The following is a 13,129-nucleotide window of genomic DNA, read 5'->3' as shown; positions in this document are numbered from 1 at the left end:
AAATAGAATATATTGCATGCATTCGGAGGTCTGTTGAGATGTAGACGCCTGTTGGGGAAAATTGGGTATGGCTTGGTAGCAGCAAGATTGTTGTGTACAGTCGTACACCGTCGATGTACTACTTTATCAACCTTCACTAAAATGACAACCCTACCTTCTGAAACGGTACAAATACTAGAACAGACTTTGAAGCTTTACAATTTTATTGCAATTGATGAAATTGTCGTGTTTACAAACGAGCTACAGTATATAGGGGCATACGATAACAAAGAATATGAACAACAACAACAACAACAGCAGCAGCAGCAGCAACAGCAGCAACAGCAGCAACAGCAACAGCAACGCGAATTGTCCGACACAGAAATTAGCGAGTATCGAAACCTAATTGAAGCAATAGGCACAAAGGACAAGAAGTTGGTTAATTTCAATTCAGGACCCAACAAAAAGTACATCTGCCATGTTTTGGACAAATTTGTCGTGTTTTATCGATTAAGTCGAGATGATAGTGAGCAAATTAATACATAATAAGTGGCCTGATTGCATCAATACAGAAAAGCAAAGGAATGAGAGGGCAGAAAGTTTAATTTGCTTGATTCGTGTTGCAGGAGAAGGGGAATCGGGACCGGGAGAGTGACAGCTTATTGAATTATGTTAGCTCATTGAGCCGGTTAGAAATGGATTCAGGTACCACGAGTGATCTTTACTCAGCAGCTTGGAGTGTACACATCTATGACGGATGGCAGGAGAGGTGCACCCAATGTCGTTGTGAGCTAAAGCACAGGATCGGGTATCAGGTAGCGCGCACCAATCATCAAGTCGGAATTTTTGTCTTTGTCATTTTCCTTTAATCATCCGATTTACTTTCATCCTACTATAAATACACGTCATGGCCACGATGAATAGCTTAGCAAAGAGAAGTAACGAAACACGTTCTACCGTACTTCGAAGATATGCTCTTTTTGCCGCCATCGCCATTTCTTTATTCATTACGGGGAAGAAGCATATTGCATACAAGAAGGAGCAACGTCACAAATTGGAGAATGATTCAGATGTGAACAATTCCGATAATGAATTCAGTATCAGTATCAAAAGACCAGGGTTTCCTGAGAACAACCCAAACTTGAATTATGATGATGAGAAAAGGCAAAGTAAATATATTGGTAGTGGGTTTGCTTATAGCACAAGAAGACCAGGTGATAGGTTAAGTTTATATAATATCTTGAAGCAAAAATATTGGCCTGATGATAGAGAGAAAGAAGCTCAGTATTATTCGCCTGCTCCAGAGGATAAAGTAATCAAGTGAGATGTGAGTAGATGGCGAGGAGAATGTTGTCGTCCAATCTGTAAATACGTGAATTAAACATAGTGTATATACGAAAGTGAAATAAAATGGCGGTGCCTCAACAATCATTCATTAATCAAGTCGTTAAACGCAATCTCATAAACTGTGTTACTTTTCAAAAATAAGTCAAGACACCAACCACACAAGAAATTATCTTGCAATTCTTGTAAAATCATGATAACATTTGATTTAATTTGATCATCGTAATTGAAAAGGTTGATCAAAAGTAATTCAATTCCTTTGTTTTTATCAAATATCGTCAAGCTTCCACCATGAGCCGAGGAGCTTTGTAAACTAGTTGAGCTACTTGGTGGAATCAAATATGTAGTCAAAAGGAAAATTTCCAATGATTTCCCCGAAATCAAAAATTTCAAAATGTTGAACCAAACTTCACGTTCATTGATTTTAGAATTGGTATTAACCACTGAAATGTTGCTCAAGCTTTGCAAATGATAATGTAAATCAATCATTAAATTTAACTCATTGGACAAGTTTGGTAAAAGAAGATTATAAGTGAATTTACCCATGTATAATAAATCTTGGAATTTTTTCGAAATCAATTGATAACAAGACATTTCCAACAATTTTGTCGTATCACTTGACCAAAAATAACCAATTCCATCAAGCAAAAGGATCAAATCTTTATTGCTGGGGAATAAATCGCTATTGAAGTTTTTGGAACTGAGCAAAATTCGAACAATCTCATTGATATGACGACGAAAGATCAATTGAATTGTCGTCAAGTCATCATTATAGTTGAAAATTGACAATTGTAAGCTTGACAAGAATCTTGCATCTTCGGAAATGATGGAATTCTTGTATTCAGAAGTAACTTCAGTGGCTGAGGAATCAGCAATATTAGAACTGATAATTAACTCATTGGCATCTAAATCATACATGAGATCCCAGAGTTTATCATTGTGCTTGAAAAATGGGTTTATCGTACCAGCAATAAAACTATCACATTGTTCAAGTAAATCAATCTTGGACACATCAATTATAGGAAACACGTTATAGTTGGTTAAAATCCCACTCAAGATGCCGCCTCCAGTCACAATTTTCAAAATCAAGAGTATATGATCAATGATATAACCAGAACTATTATCATAACTGAGTACCAATATCTTTTTCCCAGTCAACACAGCATTAATCAAAATGATTATCGGTGGTGTTTGTAGTCCATAAACGGTCATTTCACTATTCAATAGGTCCCCTGATAACTTCGAGTTTAAAATATTGATCAAGTTTGGTTTAAAATTCAAATCGGTAGGGTTTAAATAGTCCCCAATTGTATCAGGCAAGTTCAATAGTGGCACTTTGATGGGGATATTCATCTTGTTGAAGTTGACAATCGAATTAAAACTCAAATCTTTTCGAATAAACAATGTATCATTGGGTATTCTATTTTTTCCAATACCAAGCACCTTATTTCTAAAGCTTTCATCGTAATAAATCTTGTCATTAATGGGTAGATCCAATACACTCGAAATCAAAATCTTTTTCACAATACTCAAGTCAGTGCTGCTGCCTCCAATATCGGATGGATCATGACTCATACTGAAATCTTTTTCATTCAAGCTGCGATAAAGCTCCTTAACAACGTCAAAATTATTATTATTAAAATACGAGTCTAAGCAAATCATCAATACCGGTTTGAAATTCTTGAAATAGGGGATTTTGGTAATTATGGATAAACTCTTGACTTGAGATCCTCGTTTATATTCATCATTGTGTAAATTCAACACTATAGTGTACAAGAAATACGGATCTGGTTCACAAGTGTTTTTATTGTACAAGTATTGGAAGTCACCAGTGATCATGTTTCGATATAGTAGGAAAAGGGTATAATCCTCACTGCGTTTGTGTATTTGATCAGGCAACATCAATTCAGGAAGGAAATATAAATTTTGCAAACCGGGGATTTCATGAGGATATTGGTACACCAAAGATGGACCTTTATCTATATGAAATTCTGCTGTTAGGATAAGTTCCAAGTTGGGCATGGTGCGTAGTGGGTGTAGCAGGAGTGGTGAGAGAAGGCAGTAACGAGGTCTGTCTTGGATGTCTCAGGTCTGGACCAAAATATGTTTGAAACTTTTCCACAGAATTGAATTTTCAGCAGCTTTTTTTTTTTTCTCGTGCTTTCTCTCTTTTAGTGTTGTGAAATGTTACAATAACAATATGAAGAAACATATTGTGATGAACTGGGTGGGTTCAGAATTTATAGAATCGATATCTAGCACTGTTGCTGGTAGCATTGCGACTACTACCACTAACATCATCAACTCTCGTTACGTTCCTCACCCTTCCCCCCTTTTTCGAAAAGGTGAACAAACATTTTAGCCCGAGTTTTGGGTCTCATTCTTGTATTTTAGAAAAACGACAAATCTACAATAGTGTCCCCCCATACTAAACTACAACAACATATTTGTGATAAAAATACACACTACGGCGAATGAAAACTCAAACGCAAAAACCTAACTCTCAAAATAATCCGCCATTTCTTGGTCTAATTCCTCAACGGTTTTCTTCTTTTGTTGGGGCTTCTTGGCTGGTTTCTTTGCCTTCTTCACCAACAACTTCTTTTTGTTCTCGATAGCCTTGGCTGCTTGTGCTTTTTGCACTGGTTTAGCAGCAATTCTAGCGGCAAGAGGTTTCTTAGTAGTATCGATAATCAATTCCAAGGATAATTTTCCCTTACCACCATCGATAGAAGCACCATGGTACTTTTCAACGGCCAAAGCGGCATTCTTGTTGGATTTGAAAATTACTGTGGCAACACCTTTAAATTGACCTCTTTCATTATAACTCAAGGCCACGGTTTGAACACCACCAACTTGTGATTGAAAAAATTCCTAAAATTGTTAGTCTTTTGTCTCAAAGTAGAAGTGAATATATAACATGGGAAAAAAAAAGAAAGAAAGAATGTAGACGTGTTGATCAAGAATATGAGAATCGAGTTTCTTGGACGTGTGGCTCCGTTTGAAATGTGCTGACATTGTTTGATTGCGGAATATCCCACATTGCATTTTTCAAATAGTGCAGTCAAGTAAAGTCTAGTAAAGTCTAGTGAAGTCAAGTGAAGTCAAGCGAAGTCAAATGGAACCGAGTGAAGCCTGCTGCGAAACCGATATATTGCTCGTAAAAAACACAGCATATTATCAACACAGTTTGATGACAAAAATGTAGCTAGTGGTCACGGATTTAAATGGCGCTGACCAAATGTTCCGTGCGAAAGTCGGTGTCGCAAAGTTGAACAGACGGTGCCAAAATTAACCAGTTGGTCTCAATACACAGTTTTTGTTCAATATTGACAACCTTTCGGCCAACTAGCCGCCTGGGGAGATTATCTCACCCAACTCTTGACTTGCCCTTCTTGAACTATCCGGCTATCGCGTTAGCCCGAACTGCCACTACACATGGTGCAGATACAGGTTTCGGAATGAAAGCAGTATTGTCGTCTACTAGCACTTTCGAAGGAAACGCAACGTCAAACCCTACCCGTCTAGATTCACAAATGAACCATTTCGGAGCTTCCTCGTTTGTATCATGATGAGATGCAACATCAATGACCTCGCACTGAACAGAAAACTTCCCCATGAACTCAACATCTCCCCTAAGAATCCACTCTATTCTTCTTTTCTATCTTTTTTTCTTTCCATTTTGTCATTTCCATTATACTAAACATACCCTAATATTGTCTTGCTTCAAGTCCTTTGGTAAACCAGTTACGTTGACTTTTGTAGCATACGACAAGTCAAATGCTGGAACAGCAGCAGCAGCAGCAGCGGCTGCAGCAGGTTTTGGACCATTTGGTCTTTTAAAAGTAGCAGTCTTTTTAGTCTTGTTTCCAACCAACTTTTTTCCAACTTTGTTTTGATTACCTTTAGCACCACCACCAATTTTAGCACCAGGTCTTCTTGATTTGAAAGATTTTTTTGAAGATGAAATGATATCATCTAATGATTTATCTAATGAGGCGGACATCTTTTTAGTAAGCAGCGATGTAGTCAGTTCTAAATAGTTTGATTTGGATTGATTGAATGAAGTTGATCAAATGGGAAAAAGGACTGGCAAGAATTTCAAAATTTAATTTTCGTTGTGTCACATTTCCTTCGCAAAAAAATGAAAAAAAAAGTAGCCACGCCTTAAGTTTGATTAACTATGTGTGCATGGATCTTTTTAGCTATGCTGGTTATACCGTACCGTACCATACCGTACCATACCATATTGTAACTTGTAATTGAATTAAATGAACTGAAGTATTGTTAAAGATGTACTGGTAACTGAATATAACATATTACATGAAGGTATATCCTCGAGAATTGTAGCTTCCCTTTCCCTTACGCACCAGTCAAATTTTATTAGGTCTTAGTGTTACTTGCTCAGTTTCTATAAAAACTCTCCGTCTCATAGCAACATCACCCAGCTCTGGGTATATATAGAAAGATGCATATATGAGCCTCACTAGTTTTTGAATTTCATGTTTACATTCAATCACAAGCTTCTCTTACTCTTCATTAGTTGCGAAAATGGCCACCATTGAAAAGGGTCGTGTACTTTATAAAGGCAAATTGACAAAAATGCAATTTTACTTCTTACACACCAACCGCAATACAAATAATCAAACTCGAAGTCACCACCCCCTCAAATAGGATCACACACATCTCTATTTGTTCGACCCAACCACAAATGTCCCAAAGAATTGCTGAAGTTATATCAAAGATTGCATTGCCTGCTGGTGTTGCATTCGCTTTGGCTCAATCATCCATGTACGATGTGCCTGGAGGGAAACGTGCTATCATCTTTGATCGTTTAAAAGGTGTGGAACAAACAGTTATAGGTGAAGGTACTCATTTCCTTGTTCCGTGGTTACAAAAAGCTGTCGTGTTTGATGTAAGGATCAAACCAAAAGTGATTACAACTACAACTGGGTCTAAAGATTTACAAAATGTTTCCATCACATTGCGTGTATTGACAAGGCCTGATGTTCCTAAGTTGCCCACAATTTACCAAACCTTGGGTTTAGATTATGATGAGAGGGTGTTGCCTGCAATTGGTAATGAAATATTGAAAGCAATTGTTGCTCAATTTGATGCTGCTGAATTAATCACCCAAAGAGAAGTTGTTTCAGCAAGGATTAGGCAAGAGTTGTCAAGAAGAGCTAACGAGTTCAACATTGAATTGGAGGATGTATCGATTACTCATATGACTTTTGGACGTGAATTCACAAAGGCGGTCGAGCAGAAACAAATTGCTCAACAGGATGCTGAAAGATCGAAATACTTGGTTGAAAAAGCAGAACAAGAAAAGAAAGCTAGTATCATTAGAGCTGAGGGAGAAGCAGAATCTGCAGATGTGGTGTCCAAGGCATTGGCCAAGGCAGGTGATGGTTTATTGATGATTAGAAGATTAGAAGCTTCCAAGGATATTGCTAGTACATTGGCTGGCTCCCCCAACATCACTTACTTGCCCAGCAATGGAGATGGTGGCGAAGGTGGCGCAGAAGGCGCTAAAAACTCCCTTTTGCTAAACTTGGGTCGCTAAGTTTCAGTTTCTATTTTTTTGGGTTGTAAATAGTCTATCGTGTTTCCTTTTATATTACATGCATTAAATATCCAATACTACCAACTCATCATCTATACCTGGTGTGGTGACACCCCCATTGATCAATGACTCGATATCGACAATCTCCTTGACGCAGCCGCTGGTGAGATTAATAATCTCGTCGTTTGCTTCACCCACAACAACATCATCTTCCACTCTAATACCAATCCCTTGAAAATGTTTGGGCCATCTGTCATCCTCTGGTATATACAAGCCTGGTTCAATAGTGATGACATTCCCCTCCACCAATTTCTCGAATCGAGATATTGAGGGCACGTCGTGCAAGTCCAACCCTAAATGGTGACCAATATAATGCGGATAGAGATATCGTGAAACATCAATTTTGCTCAAGTTTTGGAATCCAGTTATATTCTGCAACTCTGTTTTCAATGACGTAACTGAATACTCGTGAATATCATGTAACGAGTATCCCAAACTCTCATTACACAACTCAATACACTTTTTGTTTGTATTTAATACCGCTTCGTATAGGTCTCTTTGCGGCTCGCTAAACCCTTTTGTTGAATTTGGCCATGTCCTTGAAATGTCAGCACAGTACCCGCCTAGTTTACCACCAGCGTCAACAAAAACCAACTCATCACGATATAGTAAATCATCGTTTCTAGTATAATGAATTGTCAATGCATTTGAACCACTTGCAACAACAGGAATGTAAGCTTGTTTGTCACAGCCACCTCTGACAAATTGATATTCCAAATATTTGGCTAATGTCTTTTCAGTGGCAATCGGATCGGTAGACCCAACTTGCCCAATGGCTTTGTTAATTGCTCTACTTGAAATTTGTCCAGCGGCATGCATAACTTCAATTTCAGCTGGAGACTTAATTTTCCGCAAAGATGCAACAACTGAACTCAATGGGCTTACTGGTTTTCCCGAACCCAATATGATGTCATTCAAACCAGTCCATTTGTCACTACCACCACCACCAAAGTTGAAAAACGAGCTGAATGCAGACTTGTACTTTGGTTTCTCAGCATACTTGTTGTCGTAGTAGATCATTTTGCTGGATTGAACAAGCGACCTAATATAAGTGGATGCTTTACCAACATCTTCAACAGAATCAGCATTAAAAAACTCAACAGCACCGTCCAATCCAGTTTTTGCACCCTCCCATAATTCACGTTGTTCATTCTTTGGTGGTACCAACATATGTAGTACAACATCATCATCATTACCCTTGTTCCCTTTTTTCTCGAGCACCATGATTGAGTCTGGCTCTAACCAACCAGTTAAATAATAAAAGTCATTATCTTGTTGGAAATCGTAGAACACACTACCAGAGCTGAATTGTGTAGTGTTTCCGATTATAATAGCTAGGGAATTATCGGGAAGCTTCGAAGCTAGTCTCAGCCTTCTTTGGAAGTACTCGAGCGCTGATATCCCTGGTGTAAGATTGCCAGGTTTGGGTATAATGTGGGGCCTTGTTTCGTAAGTAGGTTGTCCTAGTTTTATGGCAGTTTTTGGTCTCGTGTTTAGAGATATACTCCGACGTGATATGAATTGAAATAGAATTCGTGACCTCATTGCTGACTCAACGTCGTGACTAATTGAAGTATAGGTGGTTTTTGTATCCTGGCACCTCTACGTATTAAATGCGTCCACGAAGTATTGACTATCGATCTTGTTGCAAATGTCGGTTGTAAAGCCTCCGTTACTTATTCAGTTGTTCTTTTTTTTTTTTTTTTTTTTTTTTCACTTCAATCGTTCTTCGTAAAGATCTTATATATAAACATGTGATCCGTGAAAATTTTTGGTGAGAAAGGTCATTAGAGAAGTTTCTAAAACCCGTCTGATCTGAGTCAGCTCCCAGGATCTGAAAGCTGGTCAGCGTATATTAATTGAAATCCCAAAATTAAGTACTTTATAAGATTATATTTTTGTGTACTTTTCTTCCGCCAGAAAATCTCAGTCAATCGAATTATACTCTTCAGCTCAAATAGATCAATGAATAGATACAATGACGTCGTTTGCATGGCTGGAACACAAAGGTTTTTGCATAGATCCTGGATACTCTCCATCAAAGGAACCATCCATCACGACCAATGGTATAGACGAGCTACCATGGGATAAGTACATCGTACAAGAAAATGTTGATGATAACCCCACAACCAAGAATGGACCTAACGAGCCCACAACAAATAAGAAATTGACTAAACTGGAGAAGCGTGAATTACGACAAAATAAAAAGGTAAATGTACAACGGAGGAAACAAATGCAGAGACAAATGGAATTGGATTCGAGCAACATTGCTATTGAAGCTACATTCAAGCCCTATTTAGCAAAGCAAGAACTCAAACAATTGTACGACAAAATCATCAAAAAGACAACCACAGCCAAATCAGGAGTCTCAGATTTCAAAGTTGCCCATTGTCATTCCATATCGGTGTATAAATCCGATTTGGAGCATATCCTACCCGGCGAATGGATCAACGATAACAATATATCCTTGATTTACGAGCTCATAAAAGAGACATTTATTGACCTGGGATCATGTCGACCATTTACCAACCAAATTCAGCTCCTATTCCCCAGTGTAGTTCAACTCGTGCAACATTTCCCAGCTTCCGATATTGAAAATCTTTTACCCATGGACGATTTGAAGAAACTGAAGTTTATATTTTTACCCATCAACATGATTGACGAGCCACTAGAAGAGTTGGATTTGGAAACAGCAAATAATGGTGACCATTGGGTATTGGGGATTCTTTCTCTTCTTGATGACAAGTTATACATTTATGATTCAATGAGGATTGATGATGACATCAAAGGTGATCAACAATTGCAGAACCTATGTAAAAAACTCGAGAGTTGTTCGAACTTGGTACGAGGGAAGATAAAAGTTGTTCAGTTGAGTTGTGATCAGCAACGAAATTTCGACGATTGCGGAGTATTTGTTGTAATGATTACTTGTTATCTTGTCAATCAATTTTGTTTCAGGGATGAAATATCGTTGGATTTGGCGCATGTCAAGTTTAACCCTCTAGATGCTAGGCTATCGTTGATGAAATTGATTTCAAATTTCGTTTCGTAGAAATGGAGCAATGCATTGAAATACATTGCGGAGGTGGGAATACTGCTACTATTGTACCGCATTGTTGGTGCATTGAGGTAACAATAAAGTAAGAGACGCCCCTGTTTGAAAAAACTGAGCAAGATAAGACAAAGGAAGAACCACAAAAAGACAATGGAGCTTGGATAGTTGAAGGTCTCAAAGATGACGACATTGATCAACCAATTATCTCATTCATCAATGGTACTGTTTAGAAAATGTAGAACTTCAATGGCATCGCACCAGTCAGCATCTTAAAAATAAGAGAAAGGGACAGAGAGAGTCCACAACAATAGAAATATATTGTTGAACCCATACTCCTTTTTTTTGATAAAGTTGCACTGCAACAATTTTTTTTTTTGGGGGGGGGGTTGTATGATTTCTTGAAAGTAGTATAGTAGTAGTGTCAGTAGCAGTGATTCAACGTTTGAAGGTATCAACGATATACCAGCGGCGACAATTGCAGTAGCAGTACAAACATCAAAGTAGTCCAGTTGTATTGTATCCGTGTTTCTCTTTTCTATCCATTCTCAGTCCCCAACTTCAACAAGCAAACAGCTTCACTACAAGATCAGACTGGCCAGATCATAAAATCGCAAATCCACCATTACCCTGCATCCATCGGAAACAAATTCGACAAAGTATTGAACAACAGCAAACAACACCAATTTAGCTTCATTATCCCCATTGACACTCATTTCTCGGTCGTTTTTCAATTATATGTTGCATGGCATTCATCGTTGCTCTAACACTTTCTAAACCTGAAACAGCTTGCACAACAGATCTTCCTCCAATTTTTTCTTTATCTCTTCTTCCAGTGTGAAGATGCTTTCCATAACTGTGACACGATAATACAATCAGAAGTATAGTCTCAAGTCCTTAGAATGTCGTTGGCGTGGGAAATTCATTTCAGAAGCAGGTCCAAGACAAAGTAGTTAGTTTTCAATGAAGGACGTTGATACTTTATCAGCTTTGAAAATCAGATTCTAGCTGTAGTAGTTGTATAAGGATAGTCTCATATTTCGGATTGTAGTAATAGCTTGTGCGACTATCGTTTAACACATTAACATGAGACAGAAAACTGAAACGAAAAAAAAAAAAAAAAAAGAAGTGAAAGCCTGTTGACCTAGGTGTGTCTAGCAATTGCTCTACTATAAGCACGATGGTTCCAAGAATGTAGGCGTAGAGATGCTACAGACCCATCAACCCATTCACAAAGTGTATAATCACCTTCCACTCTATTTAAACAACTTTTGTAGCGACATACCTTCTTCATTATTCTTCGACATAACCTTTGCAACGGCCAACTCAAAATCTTCTTGTGTTACATGAATTCTTCTTTCTCTCAATGCATACATACCAGCTTCTGTACAGACACCCTTGACATCAGCACCAGAAGAACCATTCATCTTTTCAGCAATCTTCTTCAAATTGATTCCTCTAGTCAAATTCATTGATCTTGAGTGAATCCTTAATATATCGGTTCTTGCTTGTAATGTTGGTGCTGGAAACTCAATTTTTCTATCGATTCTTCCTGGTCTCAACAACGCAGGATCCAAAATGTCTAATCTGTTGGTTGCCATGATGATCTTGATATCTTTGGAACTTTCGAAACCATCCAATTGATTCAACAATTCCAACATAGTTCTTTGAACTTCTGAATCACCACCTGATGATCCCTCCACTCTAGAAGACCCTATAGAGTCAATTTCGTCCATGAAAATGATAGATGGTGCATGTTCTCTTGCCATTACGAAAAGTTCTCTAACCATTCTTGAACCTTCACCAATATACTTTTGCACCAATTCGGAACCCGACACTCTGATGAATTTACAATCAGTGTGATGTGCAACTGCTCTAGCCAATAAGGTCTTTCCCGTACCTGGTGGTCCATATAATATTACACCTTTTGGTTGTGCTATACCCAAACTTGAGAATAATTCGGGATACTTTACTGGTAGTTCAATAACTTCTTTGATCTCCTTAATTTGCTTGTCTAATCCACCAACCATGTCATAAGTTGAGTCAGGTACCTTTTCAACCATCATTAACGACACTAAGGGATCGACTTTGTTTGGTAGAATCTTGTACAAGTCATGGCTATCTGCTTTCAAACAAACCCTTATTGAAGGTGTCAACTTCTTGATATCAATGTCTTTAGTGACATTTACAATGTACTTACCTTCAGGGTGGATTTTAACCAACACCTTCTTTGTACCCATGACTTTGATAACTTCACCTACAAATGAGCCGGGTTCTTGCAACAATCTCAATTCATCCTTCAACTGTCTCACACTATTGTTTAACTTATTACGTTGTGCTTCCAATCGACGCAAATTCTGAGTTCTTTGCTGGATCTCAATCTCTGTGTCTTGAATTTGTTGTTCAAAGTAAGGTCTTATTCCTCCTTCATGTACATATGGTTTGTCAATTGTGGTGCTCATGGTTTATAAAATTGTGCTTTTGATGAATTGGCCAGACAAATGGTGAAAGTTGCCATCCAAAATTGGTTTCTGGTTCTGATCTTTTTTTTTCCTCACGACGTAAAAGTCGTGTGATTGTGGCGAAAGGAATTTTCAAAACTTTTGCGTTTGAAAGACGAATGAATTGGACAGAGAAAAAGCGTGTGAGTGATTAGTCGATTTTAAGGACAGTGAAACAAGCCATGTCTTTTAGAAGGTGAGACTGAATAGAACCAAGTAAGAGCTAAAAGAAACCACAATAGAAATGAGAGTTGCCAATTGTATGATATTTTTGACTGTTGCATGCTTAGCCCACACCTATCAATTATACTGCAAGTGCCAGTGCGATAATTCCAAAACCATCATCAATAAGGTGGATAAATGCAAACAGTGCACAAGAAAATTTTGTCTTGAGAAAGACCCAAACTTGTGTGAAGTGGAGCCGGACAAGGAAGGAGATTCTAATCGTCCTAACAAGCCCATCACAAATGACAATATTATTATTAGCTGTTACCAAGTGGAATCAACTAAAGACGCATTGATTGTATACACATTCCTATTGGTTATCCTTGGCTTGATGCTCAAGATACTCTATTCTTATGTCAAAGGTGGCTAGCCCTGACAGTAGGATCTGTTGGCGGGGTTATA

General features: G+C 38.1%; 9 protein-coding genes across 9 annotated transcripts; 5 read left to right on the top strand and 4 right to left on the bottom strand. All coding sequences in view use genetic code 12, as the record gives it.

The window, feature by feature from the left end:
* Positions 1 to 141: 141 nt before the first annotated feature.
* CPAR2_404430 (uncharacterized protein) lies at positions 142 to 525 on the top strand (the record flags this gene model as incomplete). Its single annotated transcript, XM_036811356.1, has 1 exon — positions 142 to 525. The coding sequence occupies one exon, from the start codon at positions 142 to 144 to the stop codon at positions 523 to 525; it is 384 nt and encodes a 127-aa protein (XP_036667801.1).
* A 370-nt stretch (positions 526 to 895) lies between these two features.
* CPAR2_404420 (uncharacterized protein) lies at positions 896 to 1,303 on the top strand (the record flags this gene model as incomplete). The annotated part of the gene is made up of 1 exon (XM_036811355.1): positions 896 to 1,303. The coding sequence occupies one exon, from the start codon at positions 896 to 898 to the stop codon at positions 1,301 to 1,303; it is 408 nt and encodes a 135-aa protein (XP_036667800.1).
* Positions 1,304 to 1,407: 104 nt separating this feature from the next.
* Positions 1,408 to 3,345, bottom strand: MEA1 (Mea1p; the record flags this gene model as incomplete). The annotated part of the gene is made up of 1 exon (XM_036811354.1): positions 1,408 to 3,345. One exon carries the CDS (start codon positions 3,343 to 3,345, stop codon positions 1,408 to 1,410), a length of 1,938 nt encoding a protein of 645 aa, XP_036667799.1.
* A 474-nt stretch (positions 3,346 to 3,819) lies between these two features.
* CPAR2_404400 (RNA-binding protein) lies at positions 3,820 to 5,329 on the bottom strand (the record flags this gene model as incomplete). The annotated part of the gene is made up of 2 exons (XM_036811353.1): positions 3,820 to 4,197; positions 5,033 to 5,329. The coding sequence occupies 2 exons, from the start codon at positions 5,327 to 5,329 to the stop codon at positions 3,820 to 3,822; spliced, it is 675 nt and encodes a 224-aa protein (XP_036667798.1).
* A 705-nt stretch (positions 5,330 to 6,034) lies between these two features.
* On the top strand, positions 6,035 to 6,889 carry CPAR2_404390 (prohibitin subunit; the record flags this gene model as incomplete). Its single annotated transcript, XM_036811352.1, has 1 exon — positions 6,035 to 6,889. One exon carries the CDS (start codon positions 6,035 to 6,037, stop codon positions 6,887 to 6,889), a length of 855 nt encoding a protein of 284 aa, XP_036667797.1.
* A 63-nt stretch (positions 6,890 to 6,952) lies between these two features.
* Positions 6,953 to 8,494, bottom strand: CPAR2_404380 (aminopeptidase; the record flags this gene model as incomplete). The annotated part of the gene is made up of 1 exon (XM_036811351.1): positions 6,953 to 8,494. One exon carries the CDS (start codon positions 8,492 to 8,494, stop codon positions 6,953 to 6,955), a length of 1,542 nt encoding a protein of 513 aa, XP_036667796.1.
* Positions 8,495 to 8,927: 433 nt separating this feature from the next.
* On the top strand, positions 8,928 to 10,001 carry ULP1 (Ulp1p; the record flags this gene model as incomplete). Its single annotated transcript, XM_036811350.1, has 1 exon — positions 8,928 to 10,001. The coding sequence occupies one exon, from the start codon at positions 8,928 to 8,930 to the stop codon at positions 9,999 to 10,001; it is 1,074 nt and encodes a 357-aa protein (XP_036667795.1).
* Positions 10,002 to 11,257: 1,256 nt separating this feature from the next.
* On the bottom strand, positions 11,258 to 12,463 carry RPT6 (proteasome regulatory particle base subunit; the record flags this gene model as incomplete). Its single annotated transcript, XM_036811349.1, has 1 exon — positions 11,258 to 12,463. The coding sequence occupies one exon, from the start codon at positions 12,461 to 12,463 to the stop codon at positions 11,258 to 11,260; it is 1,206 nt and encodes a 401-aa protein (XP_036667794.1).
* A 301-nt stretch (positions 12,464 to 12,764) lies between these two features.
* CPAR2_404350 (uncharacterized protein) lies at positions 12,765 to 13,097 on the top strand (the record flags this gene model as incomplete). Its single annotated transcript, XM_036811348.1, has 1 exon — positions 12,765 to 13,097. The coding sequence occupies one exon, from the start codon at positions 12,765 to 12,767 to the stop codon at positions 13,095 to 13,097; it is 333 nt and encodes a 110-aa protein (XP_036667793.1).
* Positions 13,098 to 13,129: the final 32 nt, after the last annotated feature.

The sequence above is a fragment of the Candida parapsilosis genome, contig 006372, assembly GCF_000182765.1.
Source record: "Candida parapsilosis strain CDC317 annotated contig 006372".
NCBI classification, from domain to species: domain Eukaryota; kingdom Fungi; phylum Ascomycota; class Pichiomycetes; order Serinales; family Debaryomycetaceae; genus Lodderomyces; species Lodderomyces parapsilosis.
Note: the sequence above shows the minus strand (reverse complement) of the source record. Positions and strands in the feature narration are given on the sequence as shown.